The sequence below is a fragment of the Gadus macrocephalus genome, chromosome 2 (assembly GCF_031168955.1).
Source record: "Gadus macrocephalus chromosome 2, ASM3116895v1".
Classification (NCBI taxonomy): domain Eukaryota; kingdom Metazoa; phylum Chordata; class Actinopteri; order Gadiformes; family Gadidae; genus Gadus; species Gadus macrocephalus.
Genome location: NC_082383.1, coordinates 3,644,803 through 3,668,349, shown reverse-complemented (window position 1 = coordinate 3,668,349; position 23,547 = coordinate 3,644,803). Strand labels below are relative to the sequence as shown.

The 23,547-nt window shown below is 53.1% G+C and overlaps 1 protein-coding gene and 1 pseudogene across 1 annotated transcript; one reads left to right on the top strand and one right to left on the bottom strand.

Annotated features, from left to right (window-relative positions):
* Nucleotides 1-39: 39 nt before the first annotated feature.
* Nucleotides 40-8,007, bottom strand: nags (N-acetylglutamate synthase). Its single transcript, XM_060071276.1, has 9 exons — nucleotides 7,841-8,007; nucleotides 6,541-7,027; nucleotides 5,311-5,558; nucleotides 4,058-4,274; nucleotides 3,149-3,329; nucleotides 2,587-2,626; nucleotides 1,949-2,080; nucleotides 1,622-1,804; nucleotides 40-374 (listed from the first exon to the last, which is right to left on the bottom strand). Exons 2-9 carry the CDS (start codon nucleotides 6,901-6,903, stop codon nucleotides 209-211), a joined length of 1,530 nt encoding a protein of 509 aa, XP_059927259.1. The 5' UTR covers nucleotides 6,904-7,027; nucleotides 7,841-8,007; the 3' UTR covers nucleotides 40-208.
* A 53-nt stretch (nucleotides 8,008-8,060) lies between these two features.
* On the top strand, nucleotides 8,061-22,314 carry LOC132472368 (neurabin-2-like; annotated as a pseudogene).
* The last annotated feature ends 1,233 nt before the right edge of the window (nucleotides 22,315-23,547 follow it).

The following is a 23,547-nucleotide window of genomic DNA, read 5'->3' as shown; positions in this document are numbered from 1 at the left end:
CCCTAGCTGGCCTACTGGGTGTGGAACAAAACTCAAGACTGGTGTTTCCTGGTCTTTATTGTGTAATTTCTCCCGAGCCAGCGCTCTACAGCGTAGAACTCCAGGGTTCCAGAATGTTCCTGCAGCCAATGGGAAGAGTGTAAAGTGTTCCCTTGGCCAATGGGAAGCGTGTCCTTGGAGGTTCCTTCACCCGGTGGGTGGGGCCAGGTCAGCCGGGGGGCACGGGGGCTCTGGTCCCTGATTGGGCGATGAAGGAGTCGGGGAGGGTCCTGGCGTACTCCACCAGCTCGTAGGAGTCTCTGATGTCCGTCAGCCCCACCCAGAACACCGTCCACTCGCCGCTCACGAAGCTCCCGTCACAGTGCTTAAAGTACCTGAGGAGTCAACACCGTCACAGTCAACATCACAGTCAGCCCCGTCACGGTGCTTAAAGTACCTGAGGAGTCAACACCGTCACAGTCAACACCGTCACAGTCAGCCCCGTCACGGTGCTTAAAGTACCTGAGGAGTCAACACCGTCACAGTCAACATCACAGTCAGCCCCGTCACGGTGCTTAAAGTACCTGAGGAGTCAACACCGTCACAGTCAACACCGTCACAGTCAGCCCCGTCACGGTGCTTAAAGTACCTGAGGAGTCAACACCGTCACAGTCAACACCGTCACAGTCAGCCCCGTCACGGTGCTTAAAGTACCTGAGGAGTCAACACCGTCACAGTCAACACCGTCACAGTCAGCCCCGTCACGGTGCTTAAAGTACCTGAGGAGTCAACACCGTCACAGTCAACACCGTCACAGTCAGCCCCGTCACGGTGCTTAAAGTACCTGAGGAGTCAACACCGTCACAGTCAGCCCCGTCACGGTGCTTAAAGTACCTGAGGAGTCAACACCGTCACAGTCAACACCGTCACAGTCAACACCGTCACAGTCAGCCCCGTCACGGTGCTTAAAGTACCTGAGGAGTCAACACCGTCACAGTCAACACCGTCACAGTCAACACCGTCACGGTGCTTAAAGTACCTGAGGAGTCAACACCGTCACAGTCAACACCGTCACAGTCAACACCGTCACAGTCAGCCCCGTCACGGTGCTTAAAGTACCTGAGGAGTCAACACTGTCACAGTCAGCCCCGTTACAGTCAACATGTTTAAAGTACCTGAGGAGTCAACACCGTCACATTCAACATGTTTAAAGTACCTGAGGAGTCAACACCGTCACAGTCAGCCCCGTCACAGTCAGCCCCGTCACAGTCAGCCCCGTTACAGTTAGCTCCGTTACGCAGCTTGCCCACTGCATCTGTCCGTCAACGGACGACGGAAGGCGTGTGACGGATGGGGGAGTGGTATTTACAGACGGAGCCACGATCTGATTGGCTGACGGATCCGTTGCAGCCTGAAAAGTTAGACATTTCTGAGCCGACGGAACGGACGGACCCACAATGCATTTCGGGATCGGCCCATGCAAAGTCATTGAGATCCATCAACGGACGGATGCAGTGGGCAAGGGGTATTACAGTTAGCATGTTTAAAATACAGAAAGTACCTTCAGCCCCGATACAGTAACCTGTCTCTAGTCAGTCTGGGTGTGTGTCTGGCTGCCTGTCTGCCTGTCTGTGTGTCTCACCAGGGGTTGATCCTGTTGCAGGCTCTGGACCTCCAGAAGAGCCGGCCCAGGTCCTGTCTGATGTAGTCCCACAGCAGGTGGCCCGTCCCCTGGCCCTGCAGGCTGCTGCTCACCACAAACTTGTCCAGGTAGGGCGTGGCGCTGGCCACCTGCTCCTTGGTGACCACGGCAACCGCGCTGTAGCTGGACAGAGGACACACGCACCGTCATGTGACGGAGGGGGCCTGCAGGGTGGACCTCCTGAGGTTCTCGATTGGCAGAGAGCAGAGCTGTGTGTGTGTGTGTGTGTGTGTGTGTGTGTGTGTGTGTGTGTGTGTGTGCGCTGACCCCTCTGACAGGTAGATGGAGTGGAGCCGTGACTCCAGCTTCTCCAGGTAGCTCTCGCTCAGCGTCCGCTCGAACGACGAGTTGATGAGAGCCAGCAGGCGCGTGGTGTCCACCTGCTGCAGGGACGAGTACCTACACACAGACACACACATTACCACACCCTGACACACACAATACTACGCACTGACACACACATCACCTGCTGCAGGGACGAGTACCTACACACACACACACACACACACACACACACACATTACTACCCACAGACACACACTGACACACACATTACTTCACACAGACACACACTGACACACACATTACTTCACACAGACACACACTGACACACACATTACCACCTGCTGCAGGGACGAGTACCTACACACACACATAACATAACATAAACATTGCACACACACACACACACACATTACCCAAAACAGACTCATGCATTATTACACACAGACACACACTGACACACACATTACCACCTGCTTCAGGGACGAGTACCTACACATAGACACACACATAACATACACATTACACACACAGACATACACATTACACACACATTACTACACACACATTAGACAGTAACATTATTTCCACTGAAAGATGTTCTGCATGAGAACGCTCCTCACCTGTGTATGGGGTCTGCGTTCTTAAAGAGGGTTCCAGAACCTAGTAGATAGAGACACACACACACACACACACACACACACACACACACACACAAGGTTTACCTAATGTCATCCGCTATGGTGGGAAAACATCCTCATGAATGGTCCCCTTTTTGTGAATAGTGTGTGTTTTTGTGTAACTGTGTGTGTGTGTGTGTGCGTATGTGTGTGCGTATGTATAGTGTGTGTGTGTGTGTATCTCTGTTTATTGTGTGTGTATCTCTGTATAGTGTGTGTGTACCTCTGTGTATAGTGTGTGTGTACCTCTGTGTATAGTGTGTGTGGGTGTGTGTGTGTGTGTGTACCTCTGTGTTTAGTGTGTGTGTGTGTACCTCTGTGTATAGTGTGTGTGTGTGTGTGTGTGTGTACCTCTGTGTATAGTGTGTGTGTGTGTGTGTACCTCTGTGTATAGTGTGTGTGTGTGTGTGTGTGTGTGTGTGTGTGTGTACCTCTGTGTATAGTGTGTGTGTGTGTGTGTGTGTGTGTGTGTACCTCTGTGTATAGTTTGTGTGTGTGTGTGTACCCCGGTGGCTGAACAGCTCCGTCAGCAGGGTGCAGGCGGAGGTGATGACGGCGGTGGAGTCTCTGGGCAGCTGGTTGAGCAGCCGGGCGATGGTCTCCACCCGCCGCTGTTCCTCCGGCTGCAGCCAGGGGGCGCCCAGCAGCCCGGGCAGGTCCGCCGGGACCGAGACGGAGCCCAGCACCTGGGGGCAGGCCTACGTTAACCAGCCTGTTCCTGATTGGACGGAGCCCAGCACCTGGGGGCCACGCCCACTTCACCTTAGATGGGCGTGGTTTGGTCGGTCTCGTGCCCCTAGGATTAGTGCGTCTGTTTGTTACCTTTGTGTTGTGATATTAACGTACCTTAACTACAAACACAATCTGAGCGCAAAACCCCCAGCAGGTATTTTAGATTCTATCCTCGGAAATGATAACCCCCCCGCATTTAAACACGTCCTCAAGAAAACCCTGAAACCCTCCAAGGACTCCACTCCAGGTCTTACTGCCCTCCTCCAACCTTCAGACCCCCCCGGGCCCCGGCAGAATGGACCCTCATTCAGGAGTATGGACTAGGGAAGACATGAAGCTGGTTCCTATCACTGGTATATAAACCAGGTTTATACACTAGTTATATAAACCTTGTTCCGTATCACTGGTATATAAACCAGGTTTATACACTAGTTATATAAACCTTGTTCCTATCACTGGTATATAAACCAGGTTTATACACTAGTTATATAAACCTTGTTCCGTATCACTGGTATATAAACCAGGTTTATACACTAGTTATATAAACCTTGTTCCTATCACTGGTATATAAACCAGGTTTATACACCAGTTATATAAACCTTGTTTCAGTTATGGGGTTACGACCCCGGTTCCTACACTAGTTGTATAAAGCGGTTCCTGTCCCCGTGCCGTCGCCCCCTACCTGTCCCTGGTGGTTCCGCAGCCCCCCCTCCCGGGTCAGGAACATGACCTTGTGGGGCTGCAGTGTTCTGCAGATGGCCGCCGTCACCTCTCCGGCGTCCAGCGGCACCGAGCTCCCGCCCTGGTCGCGGCCCACGGGGCAGACCAGCGGCACCGCCCCGCAGTCCAGACTCCACTGGAGCAGGGAGGCGTCCACTGCCACCACCGGGGGGGCCGCACTGGGGGGGACGGGGCCGATGGGTCATCATCAGGGTTATCACTTCTTTGTTGACATTGTGACAGTGTGTACCCGGAGGGGGGGGGGGTCCTGTGTGTGTGTGTACCTGTGTGTGTGTGTGTGTACCTGAGGGGGAGGGTCGTGTGTGTGTGTGTGTGTGTGTACCTGTGGGGGGGCTCCTGTGTGTGTGTGTGTGTGTGTACCTGTGTGTGTGTGTGTGTGTGTGTGTGTGTACCTGTGGGGGGCTCATTTTTGTGTGTGTGTACCTGTGGGGGGGCTCCTGTGTGTGTGTGTGTACCTGTGTGTGTGTACCTGTGTGTGTGTGTGTGTGTGTGTACCCGTGGGGGGGCTCCTGTGTGTGTGTGTGTGTGTACCTGTGTGTGTGTGTGTGTGTGTGTGTGTACCTGTGGGGGGCTCCTTTTTGTGTGTGTGTGTGTGTGTGTGTGTACCTGTGGGGGGCTCCTTTTTGTGTGTGTGTGTGTGTGTGTGTGTGTACCTGTGTGTGTGTGTGTGTGTGTGTGTGTGTACCTGTGGGGGGCTCCTTTTTGTGTGTGTGTGTGTGTACCTGTGGGGGGGCTCCTGTGTGTGTGTGTGTGTGTGTGTGTGTGTGTGTGTGTGTGTGTGTGTACCTGTGTGTGTGTGTGTGTGTGTGTGTGTGTGTGTGTGTGTACCTGTGGGGGGGCTCCTGTGTGTGTGTGTGTGTGTGTGTGTGTACCTGTGGGGGGGCTCCTGTGTGTGTGTGTGTGTGTGTGTACCTGTGGGGGGGCTCCTGTGTGTGTGTGTGTGTGTGTGTGTGTGTGTGTGTGTGTGTGTGTGTACCTGTGGGGGGGCTCCTGTGTGTGTGTGTGTGTGTGTGTGTGTGTGTGTGTGTACCTGTGGGGGGGCTCCTGTGTGTGTGTGTGTGTGTGTGTGTGTGTGTGTGTGTGTGTGTGTGTGTGTACCTGTGGGGGGGCTCCTGTGTGTGTGTGTGTGTGTGTGTGTGTGTGTGTACCTGTGGGGGGGCTCCTGTGTGTGTGTGTGTGTGTGTGTGTGTGTACCTGTGGGGGGGCTCCTGCAGGCTCAGCATGGCCTCGGCGGAGAAGAAGGGCAGCACGGTGGCCGAGTGCTGCTGCAGCACCTCCGTCAGCAGCTTGCAGTCCTCCACCAGCTGCCGGCGCTGCTCCGCCGGCGCTCCGCCCGCCAGCCCCATCACCACCACCGGCTTCATGTCCATCCGCTGCAGGAAGGAGAGCCCGAAGGCCAGCTTGTGGACCAGGTCCCGGCTCTCGAAGACCGAGTGGTCCAGCTGGGGCCGGGGGGGGGGGGGGGGGGGGAGAGAGAGAGAGAGAGAGAGAGAGAGAGAGAGAGAGAGAGAGAGAGAGGGGGGGAGAGAGAGAGAGGGAGAGAAAGAGGGAGAGAGAGAGGGGGAGAGAGAGAGAGAGGGAGAGAAAGAGAGTAAGAGGGAGAGAGAGAGGAAGGGGGAGAGAGAGAGAGGGAGAGAAAGAGAGTAAGAGGGAGAGATAGAGAGAGAGAGGGAGGGGGAGAGAGAGAGACAGAGCGAGAGAGAGACAGACAGAGAGAGAGACAAAGAAAGAGGAGAAGTAAAGAGAGAGGTAGAGAGAGAATTTTAACATGAATGAGTCATATAAATAATGCAAGACTGGCAATCGAGTCCCGCCCTCAATGTGCCAAATATGGAGTGTTCCCTCTGCCGTCCTTATGGATGACGTCACAACGCTCCATATTCAGCGGAACCGGCAGCTGGTGTTACGCACGTGGAGCCCCTACCTCTGTATAATACAACTCACAACACAGTGTAACACACTACAAGACACAGTACACTACGTAACACACTATAACTATGGTAATTACGGTAATGTGTTAATGTCAGCCTTTTTTGTGAGGGGACGAGTAGCGACGCGTTTATTGTTTAATTAATAGTTTACTCGATATAACTAAGAGGGGCTCTGTTATGGGCTATAATGACAAAGAAATGTCAAACGTTACACTTTTATAGTGAAATTAGGAGTGCGGAAAAAAGGACAAGGGAAAATAAGGGGGTGAATATGATGAAGAGCACAGCATGAAGTCCTGCGCGAGATCAGTTTATTTTGTGTTTGCTTTGAATTAATAGATTAAATTAATTGTCCATTCAACATCTCTTCATAATCACATGTTATAGCGATATAATAAATGCAACTGCTTTTTTCTTCTTTTCGGTCGTTAATATCGGCTCCGTACAGGCTGTAGTTTTGCATTTCAATAAAACCCCAACTTTCTGAATTCACCTCCAGGACCGCAAACGCAGGAGCGTGCGCCGCGGAGGCTCTCTGGAACTGGGTGAGCCAGTAGCGCGCCTCACGCGGGTCCCCGCCGATCTCCTTCAGGAACGCCTTTACATCCCGGTAGATCAGGGTCCGGTGGGACCGCAAATGGCGGTCCTGGGTCGTCAGCGGGCCGGTGGCGTCCTCCTGCAGCTGGGCCCAAGCCACGGTCTTGCTCCCGTCGCCTGCGGCGTTGGAGCTCACTAGGCGCCGCGGCGGTCTGAACATCCTCCTCTGGGGAGCTGGGGAGCAGGCGGGCTGGGACCAGTACCGACCCGCCAGGACCACGGCTCGGCGGCCGGTGCTGCTGCTGTTCACTGTTGACATGTTCCTAAAGTTCGACCGAGCCCCGCTACACCGACGTGCTCCGACAGGCACCGGGACTGGAGGGGCAGTCCATCAGGTTTAGGAGCTGCAGGCTGCAGCGTCGGCATTCCTCTCGAGTTTCAGCCTATTGGGGAGGGGCCCACTGGTACTACCACTACCACTACTATTAGTAGTAAGTATTACTAGTCCTGGTCCTAGTCCTAGTACTAATAGTCCTAGTACTACTTGGACTACTACTGGGCCCCTCCCTGCTCATACTTCTAGTAGTACTAGTACTAGTATTAGTAGTGTTGAGAACACTGTAGTAGCCTAGTAAATCAGTAGTATACTGGTTACTAGCATCATTTATTAATCAGAGGAGAAATATGGATCTAACAGCAGAAAGGACAGTAGTAGAGGGAGAATATTATATATTACATGATACATTATGTTGTACAGATAATATTATATATATATTATATGATTTATTATGTTATATTTATATATAGCCTATATAATATTATATATTATATTTATTATTTATTATATATTATATTTCCATCAGAAATATACTTGTTTATTTATTTTGTATTTGGTTTTGTATTGAGATGCATCGTCAACCATGCAGCTATCAAACAAGCTAAAGCAATCTCTAGGCTAGCTAGCTAAGATAGTTAGCTAGGCTAGTTAGTAGCCTTGGCTGCTAGCTGATATAATTAACCGTGCGTCCAGTTCTAAATGTTCTGCATATTAAGATGAAGTTAATTAAACGTTATATGGAACTCTTTGTTCCTATAGGACAATGAAAAGGGAATGAAACGCCGGGATGCTAAATTATTTAAAATAATGTATTACATTATTATAAGATGATCTTGATTATCATCAATAATGTAGTTCTGGGTTATATATAGTCTCTGGTAGAAGCACTGGTTTAAATGAAATATGAAGTAGGCCTAACCTGATCAGATCATCTCCTTTAGGTCAGTCTCGTTCCTCGGTTCTTGTTGAACACAATGCGAGGTTATTCTTTTATTATGTTTCTCTTATCGATTTATCTGGGCCATTTTTGCGGTTTATTAATCAGATACATATATTGTGTATTGTGTAGCTATTGACAGCCCACGTGCCGGTGATGACAGAAATAGAGGAGGGATGGAGAGGAGGTGGAGGAGGAGCAGGAGGAGGAGGAGGAGACACACACACACACACACACAGCAGTGTGTTCGCTAGCGGCAGGGTGAAACGGGAAGGGCGGAGTTACAGACACAATGGCAGCAGTGAGCGGATTGTAACGCAGTGAAAACCCGACGACATCGACTGGAGATCCGGTAGGTTGTGCCGGGACGGGGCGGCGGACCGGTGCGGTATATTCTATATATATGATATATATTCGATGTGTCGGTGGCTGTCGGTCCTGAACAAGGAGGGATGCAGGAAGGAAGCGGCGGGCAGGCCGTGTCCGCGGGGTCCTAAGCCCCCCTCACCGCGGGACGGTTCCTCCGGTCCTCCTCATCAGGGTCCTCCGCGCGGACCGACACAGGACGGGCCGCGCGGAGCACCGAGAACGCGGATGTAAAGCGAGTGTGTTTGTTTGTGTGCATTATCCGTTGGAGGTTCTCTGCGGACGTGTGACGGGCCGCGAGCCTCCGGTCTCCCTGTAGGAGGAGAACAGGCCGGCCTTGTGTCTGAGGGTCGGCCTTCACCTCACGAGCTCTCAGACCGGAGCCGCGAGACGGTTCTGCGTGGACAGGCCCGCAGGGACGAGCCGTTAGTGTCGGGAGGGCTCGTTATCGGGGGTCGCCTGTCTGGACCGAGGGGTCGGTACTGCCCCCTGTCGTGCTCTGGGGTCATCGGTCATATCGCACCCCCCCGCGAATCAGAAGCGATCAGTGATAACTAATCACTGAGTATTGATGACTGCAGTCGACGTCACGGCCTGTGAGGCGCGTGGTTCGTGTCCCTGCACGTCGCCCCCCGGTCCGGTTTAACGGAGCGTTCCGGTCTTTGTTCTGCTCTCCCCATTCAGCTCTGTTTCATGTTGATTCACGTTGTCGTCGGGATGATGTCTGTGGGCGGACTGCGAGCTGCTCTGAGAGTCGCTATCACGACAGGAATGAACGTCAATCAATAATAACGTAACCACGACACAAACCTGTAGCCCTGCGGTGTTTGACGGCTACAGCGCCCAGCTCACGCCAGGGGGAGGGGCCTGTGTCACAACAGAGGGGCGTGGCCTGTGGCAATAAACAGGAAGTGGTGTTCACCAGGGCGCGAAGATGGAAGCGAAAACAGGAAGTCAGAAAAAAGGCTTACTGCAGCATGTCAAATGTGTGTGTGTGTCCGCTGTCAGGCAGCAGCAGACTGAGTCAGGGCTTATTGATTCTGTAGTATGGTCCAGCTGTAGGAGAGCAGAAGAGATTTAGAAAATAAACGACCAAGTTTTCCCTCGCTCCCTCCCTCTCCTCCACAATGTCAAAGAGGGGCATTTAGTGCAACTATGATTGACAAGAAAGCGGGATTCTGTGAATCCCGGAGGAGAAGATGCCCTTATTGTTCAGAGACGCCCTGATTGGTCAGAGACACCCTGATTGGTCCGAGAAGCCCTGATTGACCAGATATGCTCTGATTGGTCAGAGACGCCCTGATTGGTCAGAGACGCCCTGATTCGTCAGAGATGCTGATTGGTCCGAGACGCGAAAGACATACTATCAGTGTTCTTCTCTCACTGGTGGCGGCAAAAGACCCTCAAAGGATGACTCTCACATCTTATCTACAACACCTTTTATAATACTATCAAAGTGTAATTCGTTTTTTTGTGGAATTTCTAAAAAGAACCAACAACAAAGGAAATAAATCCTAGCGTTTATTCGATGAGGTGTATAAACTGATTGTGTGTATGGTGAGTTAGAGATCGACTCCCTTCGAGACGCCCAGCCAGCCGTAGAGTTACCGGCCGGCCCTGTTACCACAGAGACCCCCGGTCTAAGGTGACCCTCCTGGCTGCACTCTGCAGACCCACCTCCCCATCAGCCTCCAGCTTTAATCTGACTGGAGGCATTTCATACGCTTTGCATTTCACCAGGATGAAGCCACGGAATTATGTAAGCAATAATCTTGTCTTCTCCCCTTCTCCCTCCTCTCTCCTCCTCTTCCCTATCTTCTCTCCTCCTCCCCTCTCCCCTCTCCTCCTCTCCTCCCCTCTCTCCTCTCCTCTCTCTCCTCTCTCTCCTCTCCCCTCTCCTCCTCTTCCCTCTCCCCTCTCCTCTCTCCTACTCCCCTCTCTCCTCTCCTCCCTCCTCCTCCCCTCTCTCCTCTCCTCTCATCTCTCCTCCCCTCTCCAGGAGGTGCCTGTCTGTCCGCGTATCAAGCGTCCCCAGGATGCTCCCGTCCTCCGCCTGCTGACCTGCGTCTCCACCTGGTGCGTTTGATTCCTCCACCATGATGAAGACGGAGCCTCCGTCCGCCAGCGGCGGCGGGAAAGTGTCGGGAGGGGGGAACTCCACCCTCCGCAGCCCCTCCCCCCACCGGAACGCGTACGAGGCGGGGCTGGCGGCGCTGAAGCAGGCGACCGACCACCTCAACAACCCCTCCAGCAAGCCCCTCCCACCCCCTCGGCCCGGCACCCGCGGCCGCCGCTACGGCTCCAACGTCAACCGCATCAAGAGCATGTTCCTCCAGATGGAGAGCACGGCGCCCGGGGAGGAGGGCGGGGCCCGCGGCCTGGGTGAGCACCCTCCTCGGCCCCTGTCTCCTGTCTCCTCACTCCCTGTCTCCTGTCTCCTCAGCCCCTATCTATCTCCTCACCCCTTATCTCCTATCTCCTATTTGCTCACCACTTATATCGCGTATTTCCTTTTCCAGTGTGTAACGTGTGTAGCAGTGTGTAGCGTTGTGTAACAGTGTATAGCGTTGTGTAACAGTGTGTAACGGTGTGTAGCAGTGTGTAGCAGTGTGTAGCGTTGTGTAACAGTGTATAGCGTTGTGTAACAGTGTGTAACGGTGTGTAGCAGTGTGTAACAGTGTGTGACGGTGTGTTACGGCGGTGGGGGTTCTCAGCAGGGGAGCGTTGTGTAACATTGTGTAGCGTTGTGTAACATTGTGTAGCAGTGTGTAGCAGTGTGTAACGGTGTGTTACGGTGGTGGGGGGTCTCAGCAGGGGAGCAGGTGAAGCTGTCCCTCCCCCCAGGCCGGCAGGGCCCCCTGCGGCTCCCCGAGCGGCTCCACAGTCTGGAGCCGCGGCCGGGCCGCCCTCCCGCCCCGCCCGGCCCCTCCAAGCTACAGGAGACCCGCAAGATCTTCGAACAGCGCACCCTGCAGGTGAGGAGGAGTACTGCAGTACTGCCTCACGCCAGTATTAATACACAGAGTAGTGCCTCATGGGGAATTCATTTAACAGTCCTACTGGTTGACTGGCTACCTTGTTGACTGGTTACCTGGTTGACTGGTTGGATGGTTAACTGGTTACCTGGTTGACTACTTGACTGGTTGGATGGCTACCTGGTTGACTGGTTACCTGGTTGACTTGTTGCATGGTTAACTGGTTACCCGGTTGACTTGTTGGATGGTTAACTCGCTTCCTGGTTGACTGGTTAATGTTGTGCAGGAGAAGCAGGCGACCAACCGGATCCTCCTGAAGCGGGAGGGCGCGGCCGGGCTGCAGGGCGGCCGTCTGGACGTGGTCGCCCGCTTCGACGGCTCCACTGAGGCTCTGGACCGCCTGGAGCCCGCCCTGGACCCCCCCCCGGGACCTGGCCCCGCCCCCACGGGACCAGCCCCCGCCCCCCACGGGACCCAACTCCGCCCCCACGGGACCTAGCCCCGCCCCACGGGAGCTAGCTCCGCCCCCGACCCCACAGGACCTAGTTCCGCCTCTGCATCCACAATACTTAGCTCCAGCCCCACACCATTGTGCTCTGACCTCGGGCCACTAAGCTCCACCTCTGTCCCAATAAGCCCCACCCACACCCTCTCTAGCGCTGCCGGCCCCCTTCCTAGCTCCGCCCCTGGCCAGCCAGGCTCCGCCCCCCTGGATGTGCCCAGCCCCACCGTCAGCCAGCTCAGCGCCGTGTTTGAGGCCACGGACCCCAGGCCCGCCCCCCCGCCTCCTCCTGCTCCTCCTGCTGCTCCTCACCAGCGCTGCGCCTCCTCCCCCCTGCCCACCCCCCCACAAAAACCCCCCAAACCTCCTGGTCTGGGGGCGGGGCCTCCAGGGAGCAAGGTGAGCTAAGAGCACCTGTCCGTCTGTCTGTCTGTCGGCCCTTTGCTTCTCCCTTTAGCCCGATAACGTCTCTCTCTCTCTCTCTCTCTCTCTCTCTCTCTCTCTCTCTCTCTCTCTCTCTCTCTCTCTCTCTCTCTCTCTCTCTCTCTCTCTCTCTCTCTCTCTCTCTCTCTCTCTCTCTCTCTCTCTCTCTCTTCCCCCCCCCCCCCCCCCCCCCCCTTCAGCAGGTGAAGTCATGTCCAGCTCCTCGAGGAGACGAGGAGGTGGAGGGAGGAGCTGTCCGGACGTCTGGACTCGGAGATAAGGAGGCATCTGCTCCTTCAGGGGATCCCCCCTCCTCCTCCTCCTCCTCCTCCTCCCCTGACTCCTCCTCCTCCCCTGAGACTCAGCCCCCAGCACCTCCCCGCGAGGCCCGACCCGGGACCGAAGCCAGGGGCTCCAGTACGTCCCCGGCCCCGGGGCCGGGGGCCGGCGGGGGGGGGGAGGTCCAGGCCGACGTCCACGCCTCCCAGGAGAACTCCGGCGCTCCTCCACCCTCCTCCTCCCCCTGGCCCGCCGAGGAGCAGGGGAGAGGGGGAGGGGCGGAGGGGAAGGGGGAGGAGGAGGAGGAGGAGGAGGAGGAGGAGGACTGGAGGAAGGAGGACACGGTGGACATCAGCGCCTACAGCGGCCTGGGGGACGACTCGGGGGGGAGCCAGCTGGACGACGACGACGAGGACGAGGACGAAGACGAGGAGGAGGAGGAGTACCACCCCGAGAGCAGCTCCTCAGAGATACCCGGCTTACCCCAGGAGGAGGAGCCACCTCCGGCCAATAGGAAGATCTGCTTCAGCACTGGACCAATTACGGTGGGTGGGCGTGGCTTGATATGTGATGTGATACAGATAGGTACGTGGTGACAACATGTGACCAGAGGCGACCTCATGGCTCGAGATCAGGCCGGTGACCTCTGACCCCGTAGCCTCCTCAGACCGAGCTAGCATTCTCTGGCGTGTCGCTGTGCGTCTGTCGCTTCACCACAGGATTCTGACTCCATTCCTCCATTTCTCAGGCGGTCAGCGTGTCGCAGAAGTCAGGCAGTCAGGCCGGGTCCGAGAACAACATGAACAAAAGAACCAACGCACGACTCCACAAACGTTTTAGCCACCTCCAAGATTTTACCAAATCCTGCGGAAAAAAACTATAATATAATAGGAACCATTAAAATCAACGTAGGCTATTCCACTGGATACGGCACCGGCACGGAACCGTCCCGAAACCGGCACTTCGTTCACGATACTTGCCTCTTCTATTTTGAAAGTTGCCGGCTCGCAGCCGGGCCACTTCCATGCCAATTCCGGTGGAAATTGGCCTTGAGAGGTAGGCGGCATTTATATTGATCTGATGCCCCGTCTCCATGGAGACTGAACTGGTCCTAGCCAGATCAGCATTCAGCGTTCAGGCCGCGTTGAGGACAGCACCAGGCGGTCTCCACCCCTTCAGTAGAAACAAACACTTAAGAGTCTCTGAAGGACCTCGGACCCCCCTCCGTCATCGTGCACCACCCAGAGACAGGGTGGGGCGGACTGAGTTCAGCTAGCTAGTTTGTTCAGCTAATTCAGCCCTTTTCATTTGAGCCTGCTGGTGAGCCTAGCTGACTTGGCAAGCGGGTTAACCTAGCTTGTTTACCTAGCTAGTTGAGCTGGCTTGGTCTGATTTGGCTCGCTGAGTGAGCCTGCTGGTTAGCCTAGCTATTTGCACTAGCTGGTTAGCCTAGTGGTTTGCACTGGCTGGTTTATCTATCCGACTGTTTCAGTGCAGTCTGGCCTTCGATCGGAGGCAGCAGCAGACGAGAGGAAACAGTGTCGCTGACACTGAGAGGGTTTCACCTCCGCGTTCTGCTGACACACACAGTCACTCTTTCTCTTCCCTCCATCCTCCTGACTCGTGCTCACTCTCTCGCTCGCTCTCAGTTGATTTTGCAACATGCAGTCACATAACCACACACACACACACACAAACACACACACACACACACACACACACACACACACACACACACACACACACACACACACACACACACACACATCGGACACACTTCCTGTGTGTGTGTGTGTGTGGGGACATATTCTACTGTTAGAAGTGGCCAACTCTAGATAGAGGTCACAGCTAGGTGCAGCAGACATGTTGTAGAGCACCAACCTGTGGTAGAAATGCTAACAACTCTCTTCCTGTAGGCCATGAGAGAGGGAGACAGTAAGCTCTCTGTTAGCTCCTGCAGAGAGAGAGAGAGAGAGAGAGAGACAGTTAGCTCTCTGTTAGCTCCCCTCCAGAGTGTCGGCATATACACTTACAATATAGGCTTTATGGATTGGGAGGTTCAGCCACAGAGTCTAGTTAGCTTTAAGACAGTATGATGCTGTTCTCTTTATATGCTACAGTGTTATGTAAGCCATTTTGATAACAGCGATGCGGTTATGAACGAGGCACAAGGCACTCACACTGCAGGGATGGAGGTTATATTCCCTGGGTAGGGATCCTGTGTCAGCGTGTGACCTTTGCCCTTGCAGGTGTTCACCACATACTCTAACGAGGACTACGACCGCCGTAACGAGGACGTGGACCCCATGGCCGCCTCGGCCGAGTACGAGCTGGAGAAGAGGGTTGAGAAGCTGGAGCTGTTCCCCGTGGAGCTGGAGAAAGGTACACACACACTGTAACACAATGTTAGACCGACGCTGTAACGCAATGTTAAACACACTGTAACAACACAATGTTACACACGCTGTTAAACAGTGCTGCACACACTGTAACAACACAATGTTGCACACACTGTAACACAATGTTACACAGACTGTAACAACACAATGTTACACACGCTGTAACAACACAATGTTACACACACTAACACAATGCTACACACGCTGTAACAACACAATATTACACACACTGTAAGACAATGCTACACACACTGTAACAACACAATGTTACACAGACTGTAACAACACAATGTTACACACACTGTAAGAGAACGCTACACACGCTGTAACAACGAAATGTGTCACACGCTGCAACAAAATAATGTTTTACACACACACTGTAACTTAAAGGAGACATTATGGTGTTTTCCCAACAAGTAAACATAGTATTTGAGTTCCAGAAAACATGTTTTTGAACGGGTATTTATGTAATCTATCTAATATCACGGCCAAAAGCTGTGTCTTCGGATGATATTATGAATAATAAAGACTGTCTCTGACGTCTCTGGTACTTCCACAAGTAAAGACTCGTAGTGGGGGATATCTCGGCCATGGTTGAGAAGAATTGGGGGGAAGGAACTTTGGCCTTGACTCTCTGAAGTCCATGAACCGCGACATGGAGAAGAAAAGGATTGTACTCCGGGAGCTGAGCTGCTGGACTGCCTTCGAGCTCCCAACAGTCCGGCCGCAGTCCGGCAGCTCCGGCGGTGTACTCCGGGAGCTGAACTGGCGCCGAAGCTAGGTGGCAGCTCCAGCGGACTAGCAGCTCCGACTGGGGTAGCTCGGCGGCAGTCCGGCAGCTCAGCTCCGGGAGTACAATCCCTTTCTACTCCTTGTGTCTCCTCCTCCCGACTTCCCTTCGGCGGCCGCTCCGGCGGGGTGAGCTCGGCGCCAGAGAAAGGGACTGTACTCCCGGAGCTTAGCTGCAGGGCTAGCGCCGAGTTCCCCCCGCCGGAGCTGCTCGTCCGCTGGTCCACAAAATCGTAGCGATGCTCTGATTGGAGGGGAGTGGGGAAGTGGGAGGTAATATTCAAATGTGCCCCCTTCCTACGTAGGAGGGGGCACCGAAACTGACTCGCTTGTTTGGTAGCTGGAGGCGGGCTGCTTCCAGAAATGCGTTTCTCACTCAAAAAATCATGTACGTACTTATTTAAAAGTTTGTATGCGTGTGGGAGCACCATGTACCCACAACAACATAATATGTCCCCTATAATGTTAGACACGCTGTAACAACACAATGTTACTCTAAGCGGCGGTCTCTCTGAGTATCCCACTAAGCGGCGGTCTCTCTGAGTGTCCCACTAAGCGGCGGTCTCTCTGAGTTTCCCACTGAGCGGCGGTCTCTCTGAGTGTCCCACTAAGCGGCGGTCTCTCTGAGTATCCCACTAAGCGGCGGTCTCTCTGAGTGTCCCACTAAGCGGCGGTCTCTCTGAGTGTCCCACTGAGCGGCGGTCTCTCTGAGTGTCCCACTGAGCGGCGGTCTCTCTGAGTTTCCCACTAAGCGGCGGTCTCTCTGAGTGTCCCACTGAGCGGCGGTCTCTCTGAGTGTCCCACTGAGCGGCGGTCTCTCTGAGTGTCCCACTAAGCGGCGGTCTCTCTGAGTGTCCCACTGAGCGGCGGTCTCTCTGAGTGTCCCACTGAGCGGCGGTCTCTCTGAGTGTCCCACTGAGCGGCGGTCTCTCTGAGTGTCCCACTGAGCGGCGGTCTCTCTGAGTGTCCCACTGAGCGGCGGTCTCTCTGAGTGTCCCACTAAGCGGCGGTCTCTCTGAGTGTCCCACTGAGCGGCGGTCTCTCTGAGTGTCCCACTGAGCGGCGGTCTCTCTGAGTGTCCCACTGAGCGGCGGTCTCTCTGAGTGTCCCACTGAGCGGCGGTCTCTCTGAGTGTCCCACTAAGCGGCGGTCTCTCTGAGTGTCCCACTGAGCGGCGGTCTCTCTGAGTGTCCCACTAAGCGGCGGTCTCTCTGAGTGTCCCACTGAGCGGCGGTCTCTCTGAGTGTCCCACTGAGCGGCGGTCTCTCTGAGTGTCCCACTGAGCGGCGGTCTCTCTGAGTGTCCCACTGAGCGGCGGTCTCTCTGAGTGTCCCACTGAGCGGCGGTCTCTCTGAGTGTCCCACTAAGCGGCGGTCTCTCTCCAGACGGAGACGGTCTGGGGATCAGCATCATCGGCATGGGGGCCGGCGCCGACATGGGGCTGGAGAAGCTGGGGATCTTCGTGAAGACGGTGACGGACGGCGGTGCGGCCCACCGCGACACCAGGTACGCAGGGGCATTCTGGGTAATATTAGCGCATTAAAGATGGCGATTCTGGGAAGAAACTCTAACTGTAGGCCTCTAAAGGAAGAACTTTAACGTGTGTGTGTGTGTGTGTGTGTGTGTGTGTGTGTGTGTGTGTGTGTGTGTGTGTGTGTGTGTGTGTGTGTGTGTGTGTGTGTGTGTGTGTGTGTGTGTGTGTAGGATCCAGGTGAACGACCTCATCGTCGAGGTGGACGGGACCAGTCTGGTCGGCGTCACTCAGAGCTTCGCCGCGTCGGTCCTCAGAAACACCAGCGGAACCGTGAGGTACACACACACACACACACACACACACACACACACACACACACACCATCAAGGTTAAGTCCTTTCCAGCTCAAACCTTGACCCCATGAGCATCTCAGGACTGTTGAGCCCTGGTCTGTGATTGGCCGGATGTGTTGGTGCAGGTTTCTGATTGGCCAGATGTGTTGGTGCAGGTTTGTGATTGGTCGAGAGAAGCCCGGGGAGCAGAGTGAGGTGGCTCAGCTGATCCAACAGACCCTGGAACAGGAGAGGTGGCAGAAGGACCTGATGGAGCAGAGATACAGCCAGTACCTGGAAGAGGACCAGGAGGTAGGAACCTCTAGATCTATAGATCTATAGAGAGACAGGAGGTAGGACACATTTAGATCTATAGATCTATAGAGAGCCAGGAGGTAGGGCTCATCTAGATCTATAGATCTATAGAGAGCCAGGAGGTAGGGCTCATCTAGATCTATAGATCTATAGAGAGCCAGGAGGTAGGGCTCATCTAGATCTATAGATCTATAGAGAGACAGGAGGTAGGAGACTATAGAGATATACACATATGTGCGTGTGTTAATATTGTTTGCATGTGTATAGCGTGTGTGTTGTGACTGCGTGTGTGTGTGTGTGTAACGTGTGTGTTGTCACGGTGTGTGTGCAGACGGGGGAGTACGTGACGGACGAGGAGGAGATGCTGAGCCCCGTGTTCCCCAACTGTGTGGAGGACCAGAGCTCCCCGTTGCCCGCAGACCCCGCCGACCTGGACCCCGACCGGCTGGCCCTCAAGTACAAGGAGGTCTGTCTGCCTGCCTGTCTGCCTGCCTGTCTGTCTGCCTGTCTCTCTGCCTGTTTCATGGTCCATCATAACATGTCTGTCTCTTTAACATGTCCCTCTCTATGACATGTCTCTCTGTCTCTTTAACATGTCTGTCTGTCTCTATAACATGTCTCTCTGTCTCTTTAACATGTCTGTCTCTGTCTCTATAACATGTCTCTCTGTCTCTTTAACATGTCTGTCTCTGTCTCTTTAACATGTCTGTCTCTATAAAATGTCTGTCTCTGTCTCTGTAACATGTCTCTCTGTAACATGTCTGTCTGTTTAACATGTCTGTCTCTGTCTCTATAACATGTCTGTATGTCTCTTTAACATGTCTCTCTCTATAACATGTCTGTCTCTATAACATGTGATAAACATGCTTCACATGTATTGCTCACATCCCGATGTGTTCACAATATCACCTCATATTAAATACCCGTCTGTCTGTGTACCTGTCTGTCTGCAGCTCCAGATAAAGCACGCGGTCACCCAGGCAGAGCTTCAGCTCCTGAAGAGGAAGGTGAGACTGTGTTAAGGGATGGTTCAGATGAAACACAGATGTGCGTGTTAGGGATGGGCACGAGTATTAAATTCCAAACTCGAGTGATCGAAGGAATTCCTCGAGGATCAATTGAGTACTCCTTTATCTATTATCTATTTTTAGAATGCAACGCATTCTGCTGCAGGAATAGGCCTAATGATGAACGGCGATATGACCAACCCAACATGTAATGCTTATTCTCAATCAAAACAGTCAGAGTATTCATTATTTATTTTTGCAAACGTTCAAAACACATTTTCCTTACAAAAACTAATAAATATGCGTCTCTCAATTTAAATCACGTCGAACAAAGGCCTGTAACGGTTTAAAAAAAAAAAACGAAACAAGTCGCCTAAACATTGCAAATTATTTAAAGTTGCAAATAAAACGGTAAACTAAAAAAATACAATTTAAAGAAATATACGGGGCCTAATTAATCCACCGAGCAATTAAGGCAATATTAACTATGGCTCTAGTTCTACTTTACACATTTAGAAAAAAAAACTAGAAATAATGATTATCCGAAAACCAAAATCAATTCTTGGTGAGAAAAACCAGCATATCGACGTGTTGTTCACTATCCGTCCCGCGGCGGAGAACATTCGCTCCGCTGGCACGGAGGTGGCGGGGATGAGCAGGTGCTGCTTTGCCAGAACGCTCCGTTTGTATCGATCCCCGTTTGACTCCCACCACTCCGTGGGCTTTTGCTCCATGGCCGGGATCACAGCTGCGTCTTGCGGCGGTGAAAATAGCCGTCACACTTGGTTGCTGCGGGTTTGCTTTCCCGAACTCGCCGTTGTGTTTCAGGAGCATACGTTGCCGCATGGTACTTCTGGTACTCAGGTAGCTCAATGTCGCTTGGCATATTTTACATTCCACCTTATGATCTCCTACTTCTGTAAAATATTTCTATACTTCGCTGCGCTTTGCTCTAACCTCCATCTCTTAACTATTTGAATGGTGGCGTTGTACACACGGCACGGCACGCGCCACACAGAAAATGTATACATTTGCTTCAGAAAACGTTATCAGATTAAACTAATTTGTAACGAGGAGTACTCAAGTAATCGATTCCTCACGCCCATCCCTAGTGCGTGTATATGTAAAGCCATTATTATGATTATTATTGTGATGTTGGTTTAACACCGATGGCCCCGCCCCCAGCTGTCCCACGCCGAGCAGGAGCGCCAGCGGTGGCGGTCTGAGCGCGCTCAGCTGGAGCAGAACATCAGAGACAACAAGGACCGCATGGAGAAGCTGGAGGGCTACTGGATGGAGGCCCAGAGCCTCTGCCAGGTACCTGTCTGCCTGACCACCTGTCTGCCTGACCCCCTGTCTGCCTGGCCACCTGTCTGTCTGACTACCTGTCTGTCTGACTACCTGTCTGTCTGACCCCCTGTCTGCCTGGCCACCTGTCTGTCTGACTACCTGTCTGCCTGACCACCTGTCTGTCTGACCACCTGTCTGTCTGACTACTTGTCTGCCTGGCAACCTGTCTGTCTGACAACCTGTCTGTCTGACGACCTGTCTGTCTGTCCGCCTGTCTGTCTGACTACCTGTCTGCCTGACCACCTGTCTGTCTGACTACCTGTCTGTCTGACCCCCTGTCTGCCTGGCCACCTGTCTGTCTGACTACCTGTCTGTCTGACTACCTGTCTGTCTGACTACCTGTCTGCCTGACCACCTGTCTGCCTGACCCCCTGTCTGCCTGGCCACCTGTCTGTCTGACTACCTGTCTGCCTGACCACCTGTCTGTCTGACCACCTGTCTGTCTGACTACTTGTCTGCCTGGCAACCTGTCTGTCTGACAACCTGTCTGTCTGACGACCTGTCTGTCTGTCCGCCTGTCTGTCTGACTACCTGTCTGCCTGACCACCTGTCTGTCTGACCACCTGTCTGTCTGACCACCTGTCTGTCTGACTACCTGTCTGTCTGACTACCTGTCTGTCTGACTACCTGTCTGCCTGATTACCTGTCTGTCTGACCCCCTGTCTGTCTGACCACCTGTCTGTCTGACTACCTGTCTGTGTGCAGGCGGTGGATGAGCACCTGAAGGAGACGCAGTCCCAGTATCAGACGCTGGAGAGGAAGTACAGCAAAGCCAAGAGACTGATCCGAGAATACCAGCAGAGGTAGACTGACCCCACATACCAGTATAACCAGTACTCATTAACCAGTATAATCAGTCCTCATAAACCATTGCAACCAGTCCCCATAAACCAGTATAACCAGTCCTCATAAACCATTACAACAAGACCCCATAGACCAGTATAACCAGTGCTCATAAACATTATAACCAGTCCTCATGAATCATTACAACCAGTCCCCTTAAACCATTATAACGTGTGTGTGTGTGTGTGTGTGTGTGTGTGTGTGTGTGTGTGTGTGTGTGTGTGTGTGTGTGTGTGTGTTTGTGTGTGTGTGTGTGTGTGTGTGTGCGTGTGTGCATGCGTTAATGTGTGTGTGTGTGTGTGTGTGTGTGTGTGTGTGTGTGTGTGCGTTAATGCGTTAATGTGTGTGTGCATGCGTTAATGTGTGTGTGTGTGCATGCATTAATGTGTGTGTGTGTGTGTGTGTGCATGCGTTAACGTGTGTGTGTGTGTGTGTGTGTGTGTGTGCGTGTGTGTGTGTGTGTGTGTATGCGTTAATGTGTGTGTGTGTGTGTGTGTGTGTGCAGGCAGACTGAGCACCAGAAGAAGGAGACGGATCAGAGTCAGGCTCAGAAGGAAAACGACGCCTCGCACCGAGAAGAGACCAACCACCTCCAGGACCAGGTACACATTATACTATACACTACTAAATATATAGATATTATACTGTATACTAACGAATCAACCACCTCGAGGACCAGGTCAACAGAGAGATATTATACTGTGTGTGTGTGTGTGTGTGTGTGTGTGTGTGTGTGTGTGTGTGTGTGTGTGTGTGTGTGTGTGTGTGTGTGATATATAGATATTGTACTAAATATTATTACATTTATATAGTTATTATATATATTTATGTTGTCCGTCTGACACCTTGTGTTGGATGTTTATGCAGTCTTGGTCCCCCTTGAAAGAGAGATGTTAATCTCAACGGGGCTTTCCTGGTTAAGTGTAATTATGGGATGTAATTATGGGATGCAAGTAATTATGGGATGCATTATCTCGGCCCAGTCATTATACCGTTGACGGTGTGATTTACATGTGTGTGTATGTGCTTCAGATTTCAGACCTGGAGGCCAAAGTCGACGCTCTGAAGTCCACAGACTCCTCCTAGACCTGCATCACCTCCTGTCAGGAACAGGAAGTACCTTTGGTGGAAATTGAGGGGATTAAAATGACGAATATAAAGAGGAGAGGAAGAAGAGGAGCAGCCATGACACAAAGAAAGACCCGCTCCCATTGGCTCCCGTCCTACTCTCACTAACCCTCCTGGAATGCGAATGGTTGCCTTACCCAGAATCCCCCCGTCGTGTGTCTGCCCCCCTGAGGAGACGGCTCCCAGGCTGCTGGACCCCCTGTCTGGACCGTCTCCTCTCCTCCACCTGCTCCTCCACCTGCTCCTCCTCTCCCCCCCCCTCCTCCACCACGAGTGTATTCAGTGCTTGACAGCCTCCTTTCCCAGGACAGGAGGCTCCCCCTACACCCCCCCCCCGCCCCGGGGGGGGGGTCGACCAGGGCTGAGGGGCAAATGTCCGCCCGTCCGTCCGCCCGTCCTGAGGGGTGAGTGAAGGTCTGGACCCCCCCCCCGTGGGACTACCCCCCCGCCTGCTCTCTCACCTGATTGTTACAAACATCTTTATTTAAAGTGTTGCCAGGCGACGCTGAGCGCTGAAAACTTTTTTTTATCTGTCCGGCTGCCGAGCGACGGAGGAGGGAGGAGCCTGCGTCGCGCCGGCCGCATTAGCATGCGCTACGACGCGACTCTCGGACGCGCGTTCACGACGAGCATCCCAGCTTTTATATCGCTCTCCAACGTCCTCAGGTTAGCTAGAAGACAGTGAGCTGTGCTAATTGTTATTCTTGTGCTAATTGTAATTGCTATTGCTAACCGATGTTGGCACGCGAACCAGCGTTAGCCTCAGTATTCCGAACTTAACGCCACGTTCCGCTCCGACCCCCTGAGTTTAAAAGGTCTACGTGCAGCAGTACCCAGAATGCAACATTACCGGAAATGCATCTTCACCTCTTTGTACCACAGCCGACCCGGACCAGAAACTAGACTAGTGACCAGAAGGACCAGAGAACGACTCGTCTGTAACGACAGGCGGTCTCTCTGGCGGATGGCAGTATTAGCGGACCACCGGTCTGTGTGTTGATGATGAGTGTTTTCTTTTTAGGGGGGGGGGGGGGGGGGGGGGTTTGGCTCTGTGTTTTAGGGGGGTGGGGGACCTTATCTTATCTTATCTTATGTTCCTCCCTGATCAAACCCTCATTGTCTGCCAGCATCCACTAATAAACATGATCAACAACCGGAAACATGCCCTCCTGTGCTGCTGGTTTCTTTCAGGGACGTCAAGTCAACAGAAGTTTTAGCAATTACCTTATTATGCATAATTGCTACGTCATAGACTTACGTGTGCAGTTGTAACAACATCGCAGCGTTTCGTAATCAATTAACATTGCAGACCGTTCCACGCACGATCACATGACCGCTCCTTGACCACGCCCCTTCCTGGGTCTACTAAACGGAAGGCAACCTAGACCAAAAAATACCTTTGATAGGTCCATGAAAAATACCCCACTAAACATGTACAGGTAGAGGTTATGCGGTTTGGTAGAGTACACAATAGTTAATTCAAGCTCATGGTTAAAACGGTGGCTGT